This window comes from Rosa chinensis, chromosome 7, assembly GCF_002994745.2.
Source record: "Rosa chinensis cultivar Old Blush chromosome 7, RchiOBHm-V2, whole genome shotgun sequence".
Lineage (NCBI taxonomy): Eukaryota > Viridiplantae > Streptophyta > Magnoliopsida > Rosales > Rosaceae > Rosa > Rosa chinensis.
Genome location: NC_037094.1, coordinates 62,322,568 through 62,341,342, shown reverse-complemented (window position 1 = coordinate 62,341,342; position 18,775 = coordinate 62,322,568). Strand labels below are relative to the sequence as shown.

The 18,775-nt window shown below is 36.8% G+C and overlaps 1 protein-coding gene across 6 annotated transcripts; it reads left to right on the top strand.

The window, feature by feature from the left end:
* The first annotated feature begins 3,528 nt into the window (after window positions 1–3,528).
* Window positions 3,529–17,706, top strand: LOC112178743 (glucose-6-phosphate isomerase 1, chloroplastic). 6 transcript variants are annotated; one of them, XM_024316948.2, is made up of 14 exons: window positions 3,607–4,326; window positions 4,434–4,556; window positions 4,725–4,823; window positions 5,279–5,362; window positions 5,703–5,846; window positions 5,946–6,011; window positions 6,593–6,661; window positions 6,778–6,885; window positions 7,305–7,357; window positions 7,439–7,577; window positions 7,688–7,844; window positions 8,025–8,103; window positions 17,121–17,187; window positions 17,273–17,706. In XM_024316948.2, the coding sequence occupies exons 1-14, from the start codon at window positions 3,784–3,786 to the stop codon at window positions 17,402–17,404; spliced, it is 1,863 nt and encodes a 620-aa protein (XP_024172716.1). In that variant the 5' UTR covers window positions 3,607–3,783; the 3' UTR covers window positions 17,405–17,706. The 6 variants fall into 6 exon arrangements, with proteins under 6 accessions (XP_024172717.1, XP_040366917.1, XP_040366916.1 ...); XM_024316946.2 differs by lacking the exons at window positions 17,121–17,187; window positions 17,273–17,706 and adding exons at window positions 8,717–8,783; window positions 8,872–9,305 and having other exon boundaries at window positions 3,616–4,326; XM_024316949.2 differs by lacking the exons at window positions 5,279–5,362; window positions 5,703–5,846; window positions 5,946–6,011; ... (4 more) ...; window positions 7,688–7,844; window positions 8,025–8,103 and adding exons at window positions 14,280–14,363; window positions 14,682–14,825; window positions 14,925–14,990; ... (3 more) ...; window positions 16,417–16,555; window positions 16,667–16,823 and having other exon boundaries at window positions 3,529–4,326; window positions 17,273–17,414.
* Window positions 17,707–18,775: the final 1,069 nt, after the last annotated feature.

Below are 18,775 nucleotides of genomic sequence, written 5' to 3'. Positions count from 1 at the left end.
ATGAGCAAATTTCTTGAAGAATCAGAAGAAAGTGGTGGAGAATTATACTTACTAATGGTGAACGACACAGGTCTAGATAATTGCAATATTCCTTATGAGTTAACTTCCATTCTACATGAATTTGGTGATGTTGTTCCGGATGAGTTACCTGCAGGGCTACCCCCTATGAGAGATATCCAACACCATATTGACCTTATCCCAGGTTCTAGCCTGCCCAATAGACCTCACTATCGTATGAGTCCGCAGGAATATGAGGAGTTGAAGTGACCGAATTGCTACAAAAAGGGGTGATCCGTGAGAGTATGAGCCCATGTGCAGTCCCAACGTTGCTCACACCGAAGAAAGATGGGACATGGCGTATGTGAGTCGATAGGAGGGCCATCAATAAAATTATAGTGAAGTACAGATTTCCCATCCCTCGCTTGGACGACATGTTGGATCATTTATCAGGGGCAAAAATATTTTCAAAAATTGATTTGAGGAGCGGCTATCATCAGATAAGGATGTGGCCTGGTGATGAGTGGTAAACACCCTTCAAAACTTGGGATGGCTAATTTGAATGGTTGGTCATGCCATTAGGTTTAACAAATGCCCCAAGCACATTCATGCGCTTGATGAACCAGGTATTTCGTCCATATATCAGAAAATTTGTCGTGGTGTATTTTGATGATATTCTTGTTTATAGCCCCAATGCATCTCAACATATTGACCACTTGAAGAAGGTTTTTGAAGTGCTCAGGGAGCAAAAACTCTATGCCAACTTGAAGAAATGTGAGTTCCTTACTGAGAGCTTAATATTTCTTGGCTATGTTATTTCTGCTGATGGTATTAAAGTAGACAAAAAAAAGGTTGAGGAATGGTCAACACCACAATCCATACACGATGTTCGTAGCTTTCACCGACTAGCTTCCTTCTATCGCAGATTTATTAGAAACTTCAGTTCCATTATTGCTCCCCTGACTGATTGTTTGAAGAGCAACACATTTAAATGGACCGAGGCAGCGGAGAAGAGTTTTCAAGTAATAAAACAGGCTATCACTGAAGCACCTGTTTTGGTATTACCCGATTTCCAGAAAGTCTTTGAGGTGGATTGTGATGCATCAAAAATTGGAGTGGGGGCAGTTTTAAGTCAAGAAGGAAAGCCGATAGCATTCTTCAGTGAAAAACTCAACGAGACAAGGCGACGGTACTCTACTTATGATGTTGAATTTTATGCAATTATGCAGGCTCTTCGGCAATGGCGACAATATTTAATCTACAAAGAGTTTGTTCTTTACCCTGACCATGAAGCATTGAAGTTTATTAATGGCCAACATAAGCTAAACCGGAGGCATGCACAGTGGGTAGAAGAGCTCCAGGAGTATGACTTTGTGATCAAACATAAATCTGGGGTTCAAAATAAAGTAGCAGATGCACTTAGTCGCAAGGAGGTCTTGCTATCCATCATGGGAGTTCAAGTAGTTGGGTTTGAGCAATTAAAGGAGTTATATAAGGAAGATCTTGATTTGGGGAGTATATGGGCAGAGTGTTTAGCATCAAATCCTACACATGACTTTCATGTCAAGGAGGGGTACTTGTTCAAGGGAAGCCGTCTATGTATTCCTGATTGCTCCTTGCGGCTTTGGATTATCGAGGAACAGCATGGTGGTGGTTTAGGAGGCCATTTTGGAAGAGATAAAACTCTAGCCCTGGTTAGTGAAAAACTCTATTGGCCTAAGTTGTCGAAAGAGGTATTAAGGTATGTTCAACGTTGTAGAGTTTGCCATTTGGCTAAAAGCCGTAGTCAAAACACAGGGCTTTACACACCTTTGCCTGAACCACAAGCTCCATAGGTAGATGTGAGTATGGATTTCATTCTGGGCTTACCAAGAACACAGCAGGGATATGATTCAATTTTGGTGGTGGTGGATCGTTTCTCAAAAATGGCGCATTTTATGCCTTGCAAGAAGACAATGGATGCTAGTCATATTGCTCATATTTATTTTCGGGAGATCGTAAGATTGCATGGTATTCCTAGCACCATTACTTCAGACAGAGATACTAAGTTTGTTGGGCACTTTTGGCGCACATTATGGCGGAAGTTGGGTACAAAACTCCAGTTTAGTAGTGCTTATCACCCCCAAACTGACGGACAAACAGAGGTGGTGAACATGACCTTGGGAAACTTGTTGAGAGCACTAGTAGGAGGTAGTAAAGCAAGCTGGAGTGAGTCATTACCACAGGCAGAGTTTGCATATAATAGTTCCCAGCATCGAAGTATTGGCATCAGCCCATTTGAGGCAGTATATGGTCAAAACCCTAGCAGCCCCTTGGACTTGGTCCCTTTACCAATTACTGATTGATTAAGTGGGGATGCAAAGAACATGGTTGAGTTTATACAAAGGACACATGAGCAGGTTTGTAAGCAACTAGCAGAGAACAATAAGAAATAAAAAGAAGCTACCGATAAGCACCGTCGACATGTCGAGTTTCAAGTGGGAGACTTAGTTTGGGTTAATCTGAGTAAGGAAAGGTTTCCCCGTGGGAAGTATGGCAAATTGCATGATCGAGGTGGAGGCCCTTACAAGGTGTTGAAGCGAGCTGGTAAAAATGCCTACGTACTAGACCTTCCAGGTGATATTGGAGTTTCACCAACATTCAATGTGGCTGATTTGCAAGTTTCCCATGGTGAGAACACAACTGTCAGTTCTGACTCGAGGTCGAGTCCTTTCCAACCCCAGGAGTCTGATGCAGGAGCATCTACTAATGCAACGTGCAGGCCTAAGAGAAGTGTTAAAATCCCACCTTATCTCAATGATTATGTTAGAAAGTAGTACATGATATCTTTTATTTTATTGTTTTGATTCATAGCAGATTTTGTCTTTAATTGCTTAGATAGAAGTAGTATCTTTGGATATCTTTTGTTTTCATTAGTTTCCCTTCAAGTAGAACGCTGGTTCTATTTAACCTAGTAATTGTAAACCATTGGGGTCATCGATATATTGAATATTAAAGTGCAGCTTTGGCAGCATATTATAGTTGTTGTTCCTTTGTTTCTGGTGTGGCATTGTTCCTTTGCCTTAGACCCGTGCTTTGTGGAGTATCATCCCCATCATTTTCCTTCATTTTAGGTCGAATAAATCTGTCGTGAAAATAGTAAGTAGTATATTAGTTCGTGTTGCTTTTTTAGTGTGTCATTGGAAGTATTGACGATAAGAAATGAATCATCTATAGCAACAGAACCTTTGGTAAATGGGAGTAAATTTTTTTAACTAGAGTTTCTTTGTTACCTTTACAGTCCGCTTTGACCAAAACCTTTTCCTCTCCGTGACATTTCTCGTTATAGATTGGTTAGAAGCAACGAGCTTCGTTTTTCCGCGAACACGTGGCCTCTTAATTATGTCATGAGAATCGTGTGCCGTGACATGACTCTCTTTCTTTAATTAAAACTCGTGACCCTATTCTTTTCTTCCCCCGATTCACGACTCCTGACCCTTCACGACACCCCCGAGCCTCCGCCGGCCAAGGACGCCCCCTTAAAACCCCGAATATTCGCTGCCATTTCCGTAATTAAACCCCCAACCCATGCCCATTTCCGTCCACTTACGCCAAAAACTACCAGCAAATCAATGTGTGATGGACAGCTCCGCCCGCAAAACCAAAGCCTCCAGAAAAAGCCAACAGATTTTCAACTCCAACTACTCCCAAGCACACAACCCAAACCTTCAAAGACCCACACAGAGAGCTATGGAGTGACTCACTACCATTTCAACTGTCTAAGTTTCTCCGATTGCGGAACCTCCGATGGCTTCAATTTCCGGCATTTATTCCTCTTCTCCGACTCTGCAACCGCGGCTGAGACCGGCGGCGAGTCTATTACGTAAAGACTCCGTTTCGTTTCCGACGGCCGGGCCCAGGCCCGGCGATCGGAGCTTGTTCGCTCAGTCGGTGGCGCGGGAGATCAAGGCCGAGTTGGCAAAGGTTGACGGCGATGGCGCTGTGATTAAGGAGAAGAAGAAGAAGGTTCTGGAGAAGGATCCTCGGGCGTTGTGGCGGAGGTACGTGGACTGGTTGTACCAGCACAAGGAGCTGGGGCTATATTTGGATGTGAGTCGGGTCGGGTTTACCGACGAGTTCGTCGCGGAAATGGAGCCCCGGCTCCAGGCGGCGTTTAAGGCGATGGATGACCTGGAGAAAGGCGCGATTGCGAATCCCGATGAGGGGCGGATGGTCGGGCATTACTGGCTGAGAGACCCTAAGCTGGCGCCGAAACCGATACTCACGGTTCAGATTGAGAACACGCTCGAGGCGCTGCTGAAGTTCTCCGGCGACGTCGTCAGCGGTAAGGTCAGAATTGTAATTTCAAATGTCTGTTTGGTTGTGAAGTTTGATTCGGTTAAGTTTGATGACAATGTTGGTAGACTAATTGAGGAAATGGTTGATGAGAATTGCAGATTAAGCCGCCGGCTTCTTCGGAGGGTCGTTTTACTCAGGTTCTTTCGGTTGGAATCGGAGGCTCGGCACTTGGACCACAGTTTGTTGCTGAGGCATTGGCGCCTGATGTTCCTCCTCTTAAGGTACATTGATAGTAGATAGTGGGAATTATACTGTAGAGTGATGAAACTGCATGCAATTGCTTGTAAGGGGAGATTAAGAGAGGTTTGCAATAGTTATTTGCTAGTTACCGCCGATATGGATCATACTATCCCCTTGTATTTTGATAAATGTTTGTTTTTTCTTGGCAGATACGATTCATTGACAATACCGATCCAGCAGGAATTGATCATCAGATTGCACAGCTCGGTGAAGAGCTGGCTTCTACTCTTGTAATTGTGATTTCAAAGGTTTGAACCGACATTTTCTTTGCCATTTTTCTGCTGGTGTGTGCTAATGCTATGATAACAAGTTATGAACTATGTAGTAAACGCTCCCTGTGAATAGGCATGATGTTGGATCATGAAACATATCTAATAAGCACCTGGTGAATTTACATTATGTTATAGCAAACAATTTTATTCATCCCCACCTTTGGGAGACCACTCTAGGATTATTGGATAAGTTCTCTTAATGTTTCCCTAAATTTTAACTTGGAGCTCATTCAGGGTGCCCTTAGAGAATGTTCTAATACCCTCAGTTTAAAGACAAATAACCCTTACAGTGTACAATAAGTGAGAGCTAAATTGAGAAAAGATGGAGGCCAATTGTACACAATTCTATCCAGTTTTTTATTCTGTAAATTTTGTTCTTGCTTATTATGTAATGCATGTTTCTGATGTATATTGATTTCAATCATTTTCAGAGTGGAGGTACTCCGGAAACTAGAAATGGTTTACTCGAAGTACAGAAGGCCTTTCGTGAGGCTGGCCTAAATTTCGCAAAACAGGTTTTGATCTCAGGTTTTTCTTTATGCTTTGTTAAAATTCCATGCTTTGTAGTGTAAATGTAGGAGTCTGTTTGGTGTAATTAGGGCTAGAGTCTTGGTAATATATTAAGTGGTTTGTTGACTAGCTGGATGCTGATTGCTGTTCATTTACTCATTTGTATTTGACAGTGGGATGTTGCCATGTCTTCAAAAAGTTATTTATAGTTTTGCACTTTTCCAGTGCCTGATTGACCAATGTGCTTATTTTTCATGTGCATTTTACTCTAGCAGCAGATTTTTTATCGTCTCATTTTAATTGTTTTATGCCATTTATTTCTCATGCTCTTCTGTTTCTGTGTAGGGAGTGGCTATCACTCAAGAAAATTCATTATTAGACAACACTGCTAGAATTGAGGGCTGGTTAGCTAGATTCCCAATGTTTGACTGGGTTGGTGGAAGAACATCTGAAATGTCTGCAGTTGGTCTTCTTCCAGCAGCGCTTCAGGTTGGTATTACAGAATTCCAATTGTACATGATCATCATTCATGTTTTTTAATTTTGTTTATTTACTTGGATGGTTATCTATATTTCATCCTTCTTTCAGGGAATTGACATTAAAGAAATGCTCGCTGGTGGAAAGTTGATGGATGAAGCTAATAGAACCACTGTGGTAAGCATGAGGTTTTTACTTCTGCTTGAACATATTGCTGAAGTTTCTGAATCATAATGTCAGAGTATCTTTTCAATTTTGATTTTGAGTTGTGATTCCTGTCAAGTACCTTTTCGTGGCACATGAGCAAGGTCTTCTATGAGGGTTGGTATACTATAAATAATGGAATAATTAATGAAACTATACCTTGTATTGCAATATATGAATCATGTCTTTGGCTCAGCTGCACCATAGCTTCATTGAAGTTTGATTAATGATATTCAGTATGTTATATGCCTTACCCTGCCTCCTTTTTTTATTTCTGTTTGAAATAGTCTATTTGCACACCAATCTAGTACTATTATATCTGTTGCCTTTAGCATCAAACCCAATTCTTGTTGTTCTTTGCTGGTGATGTAATTAGTTTTATGTCCTAATAATAAATGATTATCAAGTCTGAGCTCCAATTTGTAGTTGAATTCCATGAGAAAAAAATTGCTAAACTAATTGACAATAGTGGTTGTGTTGTTGTTTCTCGAGTTTACCCTGACTAAAATAAGATTGGAAGCTAAAGATATAATTTTCATTCTTTCTTCATTCAGGTTAAGAATAATCCTGCCGCCTTGCTTGCTTTATGCTGGTATTGGGCTACTGATGGATTGGGATCCAAGGTATTGTTTGCTCAATCTATGAATGTCTTTAAATAGCGTATTTTTCAGTGTGATTTCTTTATGGTTGGTTTTTCTTTCTGAAGATGTTCAACTGTTTCCCCTTTTGATTTTCTCAGGATATGGTTGTTCTTCCTTACAAGGACAGCCTATTATTATTTAGTCGGTATTTGCAGCAGTTGGTCATGGAATCTATTGGGAAAGAATTTGACCTTGATGGTAATCGGGTATGTGTAAGTTTTTCTTTTGTTTGGGGAATATTAATCATCCAGAAAACTCTTAGTTAGGTTGCCAATATCATGTATTTCTAGCATTTTGCATTATAATTGTTTATAATGGTGATTGGGATTCTAGTGTCAAGCTTCCACCAAGTTCTATGAGTCTTTGTTACCAAACTGGTCATAATTTGTATATCTTTATGAATCAATTTGGATCAGAGTTGTTAACTGATCAAGTAAACATGGATTGTTTTCTGAGTTGAGTTGTTCAGTCTATTTGTTCACTGGATTGCTTCAGTCCATTTTTTCTATAAGTAGTACTCTCCAATCCCCATCGTTAAGATGGTCCTGCCCTAGATTCTTCATGTGTCAAGACTTTGTAATTTATAGTTTTAGCATGGCTTGAAGCTCACCTTTTGATTTTACAGGTGAATCAAGGACTTACAGTGTACGGAAACAAAGGGAGCACGGATCAGCATGCGTGAGTTTTCAATTTACTTTATTAGGTTTATCTATATCTTGATGTAAACCATTTCCGAGCCTGATGCACCTGCTTGTGCAGATACATCCAACAACTGAGAGATGGCGTGCACAATTTCTTTGTGACATTCATTGAAGTACTACGAGATAGGCCTCCTGGTCATGATTGGGAGCTTGAACCAGGTGTCACATGTGGTGACTATCTATTTGGAATGCTACAGGTTAGATTCATCACATTAACCAGTTAATGTTATCTGGAGAAGAGATTTTTCAGTTTCCTTGTACTTTTCTATTTTAAAATTCCTGCCTATCTAAAATTAACTTCTTACAGGGAACACGATCGGCTCTTTATTCTAATGACCGAGAGTCGATTACGGTTTCTGTGGAAGAAGTGACACCTAGATCTGTAGGTGCTCTTATAGCACTTTATGAGAGAGCGGTTGGGATTTATGCCATACTTGTCAACATTAATGCTTACCATCAACCTGGTAAGTAAAACTGTTTTGACCATCCTTGGGTTTGAAATGAGAGATAAAAGGGATTTTTTTTGTTTTTGTTTTTTTGCTCAGTGCATTATGCATTTGTATCTGTTATTGTTACGTAAAATGTCTGACCGGTGATTTTTCTTTGATCTGTCTTTGTTAATCCTACATGTATTGTTGTTTCAGGTGTGGAGGCCGGGAAGAAAGCAGCCGGAGAAGTATTAGCTCTTCAGAAACGGGTTTTATCCGTACTTAATGAGGCCAGGTGTGATGTCAATTATACACTCTTTTTGTGCATTTGTTCTGAAATAAGGAGTTGTTGCAATTCTTTAGTTATATTCCGGCATATAATCTTGTATTTTTACAAGAAAGGGAAAGAGCAATTTGCTTCGGAACAAAATTTGTTGTTTAACGGACATCCTAGTATTGAAATAATGTTTTCTGATTTGTGAAGTGTTTTCAACTGTAGCAAAAAGAAAAATGTGGAAAGTTTTACATGCTATACTTCTGAGAATGTGACAACAAACCATATTTTAAAAAGATTCTTACAGGCAAAATCTGGAATGTTACGAGATCTATAGGAAAAAGGCACTTTGCTTTGGACCAAAATTGGTGTCACATCCTTGTATTTTTGAGTGCAGAAGTTTTCTTACAAATATGGCAAAAAGATATGTGGAAGGTTTTACCTGTTATGCTACTAAGAGAATGTGACCACTTATCATTATTTGTGTTATCGAAGGAAAAAAAAAACTTGACCATTATTTGGAAAACAGACAAGGGGAATGTGGGGACCACTTCTAAAATGTGACATATGCTGAAGATATGATTGAGTTTGTCTTGTTTCTAACCATCACCACTTACCCTCTTTTTGTTTTCAGCTGTAAAGAGCCTGTTGAGCCATTGACACTAGACGAAGTAGCCGATCGGTGCCACGCTACTGAAGATGTATTACCTGTTTTTTGTTTCCATCCTTTTTTTTTTTTTTTTTTTCCCATTTGCTAACGTACTTAAATAATTACTTTGCTTGCTTCAGATTGAAATGATTTACAAGATCATCGCTCACATGGCGGCAAATGACAGAGCTCTTATTGCTGAAGGCAGTTGCGGTTCACCACGGAGTGTCAAAGTTTTCCTCGGCGAGTGTAATGTGGAGGCATTATATTGATTTCTTTCATCTCCAATCTCCATGTGCCATAGAAAAAAATAACAGAGCACAACAGAGAGTACATCTCCATGTGCCATAAACGAAGAGATCATCTCCATGTATTAGCAAGCATTATTTAATTTCAGCCCCATTGTATTTTTGTTAATTTCAGAATCGAGAATCTGGTTAAATTAAGCTTGGAAATAAAATTCCAGTACGAGGCTCTGTGATTCCACCGTTGTCACAAACTACAGTTTCTAGACGTTATTGGGGAATAAGCTGGTTTAACAGAAATATTATACAAATTAATCTTGGGGTCATAATCTTCATTCTCTGTCAACATTGTCTGGTCTGCTTGTTGCTCTCACATGGTTATGGCTATTGGCCTTTAAGGGTTATCAAAGCTCAAAAGCTTTTATTAGCAACTAGTTCTGTGGCGCCTCCGGCATGGTATTAATGGATGATTCCTCACATTATTTGCTCTAAAACTTTATTTAGAGCAAATAAAAAAATTACCACACCCTTGGCCATATAATACTAGCTTGCATTTTGTTTGATATGGCATATACAAAATTTAAAATGTGTTGTATTTAAGGGTCAACCTTGTTCTTTAAACATTACAACTTGTTCTTAGAAGGCTTAATATGCATATGATCTTTATGGATTTGATTAAGGTACTTTGTATTTCTTACTCGTTTTTTACGAACACAGGTCGGAGAAGGTCATAAGAAGTCGATTCTATATTGAAATGTATTGAAAATGTGTTGTATTTAAGGGTCAATCTTGTTCTTTAAACATTACAACTTGTTCTTAGAAGGCTTAATATGCATATGATCTTTATGGATTTGATTAAGGTACTTTGTATTTCTTACTCGTTTTTTACGAACACAGGTCGAACAAGGTCATAAGAAGTCAATTCTATATTGAAATGTGTTGAGCCGACTTATATCCTACTTATTCATACTCTTACCCACTTAGTCAATTTCAAAATATTACATGATTATTCATTTTATGGATGCTTTTATATATTACTTTTATTTCTTTTCTTTTGAATTGATATAATTGTCTTATATGACACAAAACATTTTTTTTTTTTGAAAAAAAAAGGAAGTGAGAAACTATTTGAGAATGAAAAATGATGGGATTTCATCAACAAATAGTAGACAATTTTTTTGTTTTGTTATTTGTAAACCTAAATATTGAAAACTATTTAAAATTAAAATATGTTGCAAGGATAATCATGTTTCGTCATAGGGACAATGATTGAAAAAGTGGAAACAGAAATATTTAACCCACTATTTAATCGTTTTATATCGTATTGATATTTTCCTAAGAGGAAACAAAAATAATATGATCATTTTTTTTTTGATATTTGTATATCATTTTTGTATTTTTGTATATCATTTTTTTTTTTTTGCCTCTGCTAATTTTTTCATTCCTAGAATTTGGTTAATTTCTGTTTAACTACTTTTTTTTTTTTTTTTTTTTTTTTTGAGAATTGAAGCTAGGTAACCAATAGAATTGGTTATACACTGATTTTAGAAACGGGTTGTTCCTTGTTTTTCTTTTTTCAAATTTTTTTATTTCTTTTTATTTTTTTGATATATGATTAAAAGAATAAACCAATCGTCTTCATTGAAATTAACTTGTCTGATCGATGAGAAGGTTTTCTTTATGGTGATGATGACTCAAAATTGACTGATCCTGGTAAAAGTGAAATTCAAGGACTCAAAATTCAAGGACCCATCACCATTATCAATCTCCTCCTCTGCCCCTACATTCTGACCCAATAACTCTTCCGCCGAGAACATCAATTCTGGATCTGGAAGTTCAAACAGCTGATCATCTAGGAACAACATCTCGACTAGAATCCGAATCCGAAGAGCCCTCTTCTTCTTCTTCTTCTTTTCAATATCCGCCTTTTCCTTTCGCAAAGATTTCATCTTTCTGACTCCAAATGCCGCAGAGCGCACCAGCCTCATCTCTTTCTCGATCCAAACAAACCGACTTTCGCAGGAAATTGCAGAAAAGAAAACTAGGGTTTCGTAGATCAGCAAAACGATGAACAGAGAAACAGAGCAAGAGAGAAACTGAGAAGAAAACTAGGGTTTCGTAGATCGGCAAAACGATGAACAGAGAAACAGAGCAAGAGAGAAACAGAGCATGAGAGAAACTGAGAATAAGATTTGTGTTATATATAGGATATTTTAATTGGGTCGGTTGATGGTAGGATATTTTAATTAGGATATTTTAATTAGGATATATAGGATATTTTAATTAGGATATTTTAATTATAGAAGCATAGTTGCTCATTGGAAAATAATAGAAAAGTAATTCACATACTTTTGACAATAGTGTCATTGAACAAAAGTTATTCTTTTATAAGTAACTTCAGTTGAAATTTGTTTGGTAATCAGAGATCCTGATGAATTCTTGTAATTAATTAAGAGAATGAAAAACGAACTAATGAACATCATGATATACAATTTATTAAAACGAACTAATAGACATCCTGATATACAATTTATTATTGTGATACTCTCAAAAACACTGACACTTCATATTGATATCATGTTGCAGGTCCGAAAAATTGTACCATGGAATCAGTTGTACCATCACATAATCACCCACCTTAACCTCTTAACTTCCACCAAATTTTTTTTTTTTAACTTAATTATATGTAGAAATCAATTTTAACAGCCTTTTACACAAAGTACACACCAAGTTTCCCATTTCCATTTCACCCAAAACCTCCCAAATTGCACACGTGACTCTTACAAGGGCTCGCATCACGAAAATAGTCCATGCACCATGCTTCATTTTATCACACTCTTTCTCTTTATGGCGCCAGAGAAAAAGAGAGAATCAAACTCTATAAATTAAGCACTGAAACTCTCTCTTTCCATTTTTCCGGTGAACTTTGAAAATTGCAATAGACTTGGAATCTTCGAGTCTCGTTCCCATGGTCAGCTACTAACCAGGGATTATTTGCTCAACTACTGTCCGATTTGAATCGGTTGACAGATTTCATTTCTGAAAAATCTAGATACATGTCAACCGTTCGATTTCAATCGGACGGTAGTTGAGCAAGTAATCCCTGGTCAGTAGTTGACCAGGGGAACATCTCTATGGAATCTTCAGATAAAAACTATCAGAGAAAGGTGTCCTGTTCTGCCCTCAAGCACCACAAAGTTTCTGCAGAGAAAGGTGAGTAGCTTCTCTTCTTCTGTTACCTCATCGTTTTCTTTTGGAAACCCTAGTGCAGCTTTTGATCTAAATTTCAAAACCCCAACTACTAGTCAATGTGATTTGTTTCTAATACCAAAAAAATAAAAATAAAAATAAACTAAATTCAATTTCAAGCTCTGATTACCGGTTTAAATCAACGATTGAACTAGTCCCCCCAATTCTTGTGCCGAAGACCTCAAGAAACATGTAATGAAGGTTTTCGAAGATGTGACCAAACACTGTGAGGACAAGAAGTTGAGAATTCAATTTGACATGGTTGGGGGGTACAACTCCTTATTAATCAAATTGCAATTCGAGTGTTCAGTTTTGCGGTAGATTCCCACTTTCTTGATGAAGCGAGAGAGCTCTTTAAGCCTTTCTCTGATCAGGCCATATTGTTTGAACTAGCGGTCTTCACCATGGTCACTATGGCCTACTCCGGGGCTGGCAAGACCAAGGATGCTCACAAGGTCTACTAGCACATGTTAGGCACCGGTGTTACCCCCACCTCCTACACTTACACTACATTCATCACCGCTGGTGATGGGGTTGTCCCCAACTCCTATACTTACTCAGTTTTAATCAAGGGACTCGATGCTGACCCCAAATTTTTTGGAGATGCTAAGAAGTACTTGCTTGAGATGATGGACAAGGACAAGGCCATAAGAAGTCGATTCTATATTGAAATGTGTTGAGCCGACTTATATCCTACTTATTTATACTCTTACCCACTCCGTCAATTTCAAAATATTACATGATTATTCATTTTATGGATGCTTTTATATATTACTTTTATGTCTTTTCTTTTGAATTGATATAATCGTCTTATATGACACAAAATAATTTTTTTTTTTGGGAAAAAAAAAAGGAAGTGAGAAACTATTTGAGAATGAAAAATGATGGGATTTTATCAACAAATAGTAGACAATTTTTTTTAATTTTTTTTTGTCAATTTTTTTATTTTATTTTTTTGTTATTTGTATACCTAAATATTGAAAACTACTTAAAATTAAAATATGTTGCAAGGATAATCATGTTTCGTCATAGGGACAATGATTGACAAAGTGGAAACAGAAATATTTAACCCACTATTTAATCATTTTATATCGTATTGATATTTTCCTAAGAGGAAACAAAAATAATATGATCATTTTTTTTTTTTGATATTTGTATATCATTTTTGTATTTTTGTATATCATTTTTTTTTTTTTGCCTCTGCTAATTTTTTCATTCCTAGAATTTGGTTAATTTCTGTTTAACTACTTTTTTTTTTTTTTTTTGAGAATTGAAGCTTAGGTAACCAAGAGAATTGGTTATACACTGATTTTTTTATTTCAAATTTTTTTATTTCTTTTTAGTTTTTTGATATATGATTAAAAGAATAAACCAATCGTCTTCATTGAAATTAACTTGTCTGATCGATGAGAAGGTTTTCTTTATGGTGATGATGACTCAAAATTGACTGATCCTGGTAAAAGTGAAATTCAAGGACCCATCACCATTATCAATCTCCTCCTCTGCCCCTACATTCTGACCCAATAACTCTTCCGCAGAGAAGAATAATTCCGGATCTGGAATTTTATGATCATCTAGGAACAACATCTCGACTAGAATCCGAATCCGAAGCGCCCTCTTCTTCTTCTTCTTCTTTTCGATATCCGCCTTTTCCTTTCGCAAAGATTTCATCTTTCTGACTCCAAAGATTTCCTTTCGCACCAGCCTCATCTCTTTATCGATCCAAACAAACCGACTTTCGCAGGAAATTGCAGAAAAGAAAACTAGGGTTTCGTAGATCGGCAAAACGATGAACAGAGAAACAGAGCAAGAGAGAAACTGAGAAGAAAACTAGGGTTTCGTAGATCGGCAAAACGATGAACAGAGAAACAGAGCAAGAGAGAAACAGAGCATGAGAGAAACTGAGAATAAGATTTGTGTTATATATGGATATTTTAATTGGGTCGGTTGATGGTAGGATATTTTAATTATAGAAGCATAGTTGCTCATTGGAAAATAATAGAAAAGCATATTTTAATTGGTTCTGATGTAATATTGATTTCAATCATTTTCAGAGTGGGGGTACTCCTGAAACTAGAAATGGTTTACTCGAAGTACAGAAGGCCTTTCGTGAGGCTGGCCTAAATTTCGCAAAACAGGTTTTGATCTCAGGTTTTGCTTTATGCTTTGTTAAAATTCCATGCTTTGTAGTGGAAATGTAGGAGTCTGTTTGGTAATATATTAAGTGGTTTGTTGACTAGCTGGATGCTGATTGCTGTTCATTTACTCATTTGTATTTGACAGTGGGATGTTACCATGTTTTCAAAAAGTTTTTTATATTTTTGTTACTTTTCTAGTGCCTGATTGACCAATGTGCTTATTTTTCATGTGCATTTTACTCTAGCGGCACATTTTTTATCGTCTTATTTTAATTGTTTTATGCCGTTTATTTCTCATGCTCTTCTGTTTCTGTGTAGGGTGTGGCTATAACTCAAGAAAATTCATTATTAGACAACACTGCTAGAATTGAGGGCTGGTTAGCTAGATTCCCAATGTTTGACTGGGTTGGTGGAAGAACATCTGAGATGTCTGCAGTTGGTCTTCTTCCAGCAGCGCTTCAGGTTGGTATTACAGAATTCCAATTGTACATGATCATCATTCTTGTTTTTTAATTTTGTTTATTTACTTGGATGGTTATCTATATTTCATCCTTGTTTCAGGGAATTGACATTAAAGAAATGCTCGCTGGTGGAAAGTTGATGGATGAGGCTAATAGAACCACTGTGGTAAGCATGAGGTTTTTACTTCTGCTTGAACATATTGCTGAAGTTTCTGAATCATAATGTCAGAGTATCTGTTCAATTTTGATTTTGAGTTGTGATTCCTGTCAAGTACCTTTTCGTGGCACATGAGCTAGGTCATCTATGAGGGTTGGTATATTATAAATAATGGAATAATTAATGAAACTATACCTTGTATTGCAATATATGAATCATGTCTTTGGCTCAGCTGCACCATAGCTTCATTGAAGTTTGATTAATGATATTCAGTATGTTATATGCCTTACCCTGCCTCCTTTTTTTATTTCTGTTTGAAATAGTCTATTTGCACACCAATCTAGTACTATTATATCTGTTGCCTTTAGCATCAAACCCAATTCTTGTTGTTCTTTGCTGGTGATGTAATTAGTTTTATGTCCTAATAATAAATGATTATCAAGTCTGAACTCCAATTTGTAGTTGAATTCCATGAGAAAAAAATTGCAAAACTAATTGACAATAGTGGTTGTGTTGTTGTTTCTCGAGTTTACCCTGACTAAAATAAGATTGGAAGCAAAAGATATAATTTTCATTCTTTCTTCGTTCAGGTTAAGAATAATCCTGCCGCCTTGCTTGCTTTATGCTGGTATTGGGCTACTGATGGATTGGGATCCAAGGTATTGTTTGCTCAATCTATGAATGTCTTTAAATAGCGTATTTTTCAGTGTGATTTCTTTATGGTTGGTTTTTCTTTCTGAAGATGTTCAACTGTTTCCCCTTTTGATTTTCTCAGGATATGGTTGTTCTTCCTTACAGGGACAGCCTATTATTATTTAGTCGGTATTTGCAGCAGTTGGTCATGGAATCTATTGGGAAAGAATTTGACCTTGATGGTAATCAGGTATGTGTAATTTTTCTTTTGTTTGGGGAATATTAATCATCCAGAAAACTCTTAGTTAGGTTGCCAATATCATGTATTTCTAGCATTTTGCATTATAATTGTTTATAATGGTGATTGGGATTCTAGTGTCAAGCTTCCACCAAGTTCTATGAGTCTTTGTTACCAAACCGCTCATAATTTGTATATCTTTATGAATCAATTTGGATCAGAGTTGTTAACTGATCAAGTAAACACGGATTGTTTTCTGAGTTGAGTTGTTCAGTCTATTTGTTCACTGGATTGCTTCAGTCCATTTTTTCTATAAGTAGTACTCTCCAATCTCCATCGTTAAAATGGTCCTGCCCTAGATTCTTCATGTGTCAAAACTTTGTAATTTATAGTTTTAGCATGGCTTGAAGCTCACCTTTTGATTTTACAGGTGAATCAAAGACTTACAGTGTACGGAAACAAAGGGAGCACGGATCAGCATGCGTGAGTTTTCAATTTGCTTTATTAGGTTTATCTATATCTTGATGTAAACCATTTCCGAGCCTGATGCACCTGCTTGTGCAGATACATCCAACAACTGAGAGATGGCGTGCACAATTTCTTTGTGACATTCATTGAAGTACTACGAGATAGGCCTCCTGGTCATGATTGGGAGCTTGAACCAGGTGTCACATGTGGTGACTATCTATTTGGAATGCTACAGGTTAGATTCATCACATTAACCAGTTAATGTTATCTGGAGAAGAGATTTTTCTGTTTCCTTGGTACTTTTCCATTTTAAAATTCCTGCCTATCTAAAATTAACTTCTTACAGGGAACACGATCGGCTCTTTATTCTAATGACCGAGAGTCGATTACGGTTTCTGTGGAAGAAGTGACACCTAGATCTGTAGGTGCTCTTATAGCACTTTATGAGAGAGCGGTTGGGATTTATGCCTCACTTGTCAACATTAATGCTTACCATCAACCTGGTGAGTAAAACTGTTTTGACCATCCTTGGGTTTGAAATGAGAGATAAAAGGGATTTTTTTTTGTTTTTGTTTTTTTGTTCAGTGCATTATGCATTTGTATCTGATATTGTTAACTGAGTTCACCTAAAATGTCTGACTGGTGATTTTTCTTTGATCTGTCTTTGTTAATCCTACATGTATTGTTGAAAACAGACAAGGGGAATGAGGGGACCGCTTCTAAAATGTGACATATGCTAAAGATATGACTGAGTTTGTCTTGTTTCTAACCATCACCACTTACACTCTTTTTGTTTTCAGCTGTAAAGAGCCTGTTGAGCCATTGACACTAGATGAAGTAGCCGATCGGTGCCACGCTGCTGAAGATGTATTACCAGTTTTTTGTTTCCAATCCTTTTTTTTTTCTAAACCCATTTGCTAACGTACTTACCTAATTGCTTTGCTTGCTTCAGATTGAAATAATTTACAAGATCATCGCTCACATGGCGGCAAATGACAGAGCTCTTATTGCTGAAGGCAGTTGCGGTTCACCACGGAGTGTCAAAGTTTTCCTCGGCGAGTGTAATGTGGAGGCATTATATTGATTTCTTTCATCTCCAATCTCCATGTGCCATAGAAAAAAATAACAGAGCAGAACAGAGAGTACATCTCCATGTGCCATAAACGAAGAGATCATCTCCATGTATTAGCAAGCATTATTTAATTTCAGCCCCATTGTATTTTTGTTAATTTCAGAATCGAGAATCTGGTTAAATTAAGCTTGGAAATAAAATTCCAGTACGAGGCTCTGTGATTCCACCGTTGTCACAAACTACAGTTTCTAGACGTTATTGGGGAATAAGCTGGTTTAACAGAAATATTATACAAATTAATCTTGGGGTCATAATCTTCATTCTCTGTCAACATTGTCTGGTCTGCTTGTTGCTCTCACATGGTTATGGCTATTGGCCTTTAAGGGTTATCAAAGCTCAAAAGCTTTTATTAGCAACTAGTTCTGTGGCGCCTCCGGCATGGTATTAATGGATGATTCCTCACATTATTTGCTCTAAAACTTTATTTAGAGCAAATAAAAAATTACCACACCCTTGGCCATATAATACTAGCTTGCATTTTGTTTGATATGGCATATACAAAATTTAAAATGTGTTGTATTTAAGGGTCAACCTTGTTCTTTAAACATTACAACTTGTTCTTAGAAGGCTTAATATGCATATGATCTTTATGGATTTGATTAAGGTACTTTGTATTTCTTACTCGTTTTTTACGAACACAGGTCGGAGAAGGTCATAAGAAGTCGATTCTATATTGAAATGTATTGAAAATGTGTTGTATTTAAGGGTCAATCTTGTTCTTTAAACATTACAACTTGTTCTTAGAAGGCTTAATATGCATATGATCTTTATGGATTTGATTAAGGTACTTTGTATTTCTTACTCGTTTTTTACGAACACAGGTCGAACAAGGTCATAAGAAGTCAATTCTATATTGAAATGTGTTGAGCCGACTTATATCCTACTTATTCATACTCTTACCCACTTAGTCAATTTCAAAATATTACATGATTATTCATTTTATGGATGCTTTTATATATTACTTTTATTTCTTTTCTTTTGAATTGATATAATTGTCTTATATGACACAAAACATTTTTTTTTTTTGAAAAAAAAAGGAAGTGAGAAACTATTTGAGAATGAAAAATGATGGGATTTCATCAACAAATAGTAGACAATTTTTTTGTTTTGTTATTTGTAAACCTAAATATTGAAAACTATTTAAAATTAAAATATGTTGCAAGGATAATCATGTTTCGTCATAGGGACAATGATTGAAAAAGTGGAAACAGAAATATTTAACCCACTATTTAATCGTTTTATATCGTATTGATATTTTCCTAAGAGGAAACAAAAATAATATGATCATTTTTTTTTGATATTTGTATATCATTTTTGTATTTT

Excerpts from the sequence above, each read along its gene's own strand:
- LOC112178743 (XM_024316948.2), top strand. The coding sequence starts at position 3,784 with ATGGCTTCAATTTCCGGCATTTATTCCTCTTCTCCGACTCTGCAACCG. Across the intron at positions 6,662-6,777 it reads CTGATGGATTGGGATCCAAG|GATATGGTTGTTCTTCCTTA; the intron begins GTATTGTTTGCT and ends TGATTTTCTCAG. Across the intron at positions 17,188-17,272 it reads GGTGCCACGCTGCTGAAGAT|ATTGAAATAATTTACAAGAT; the intron begins GTATTACCAGTT and ends TGCTTGCTTCAG.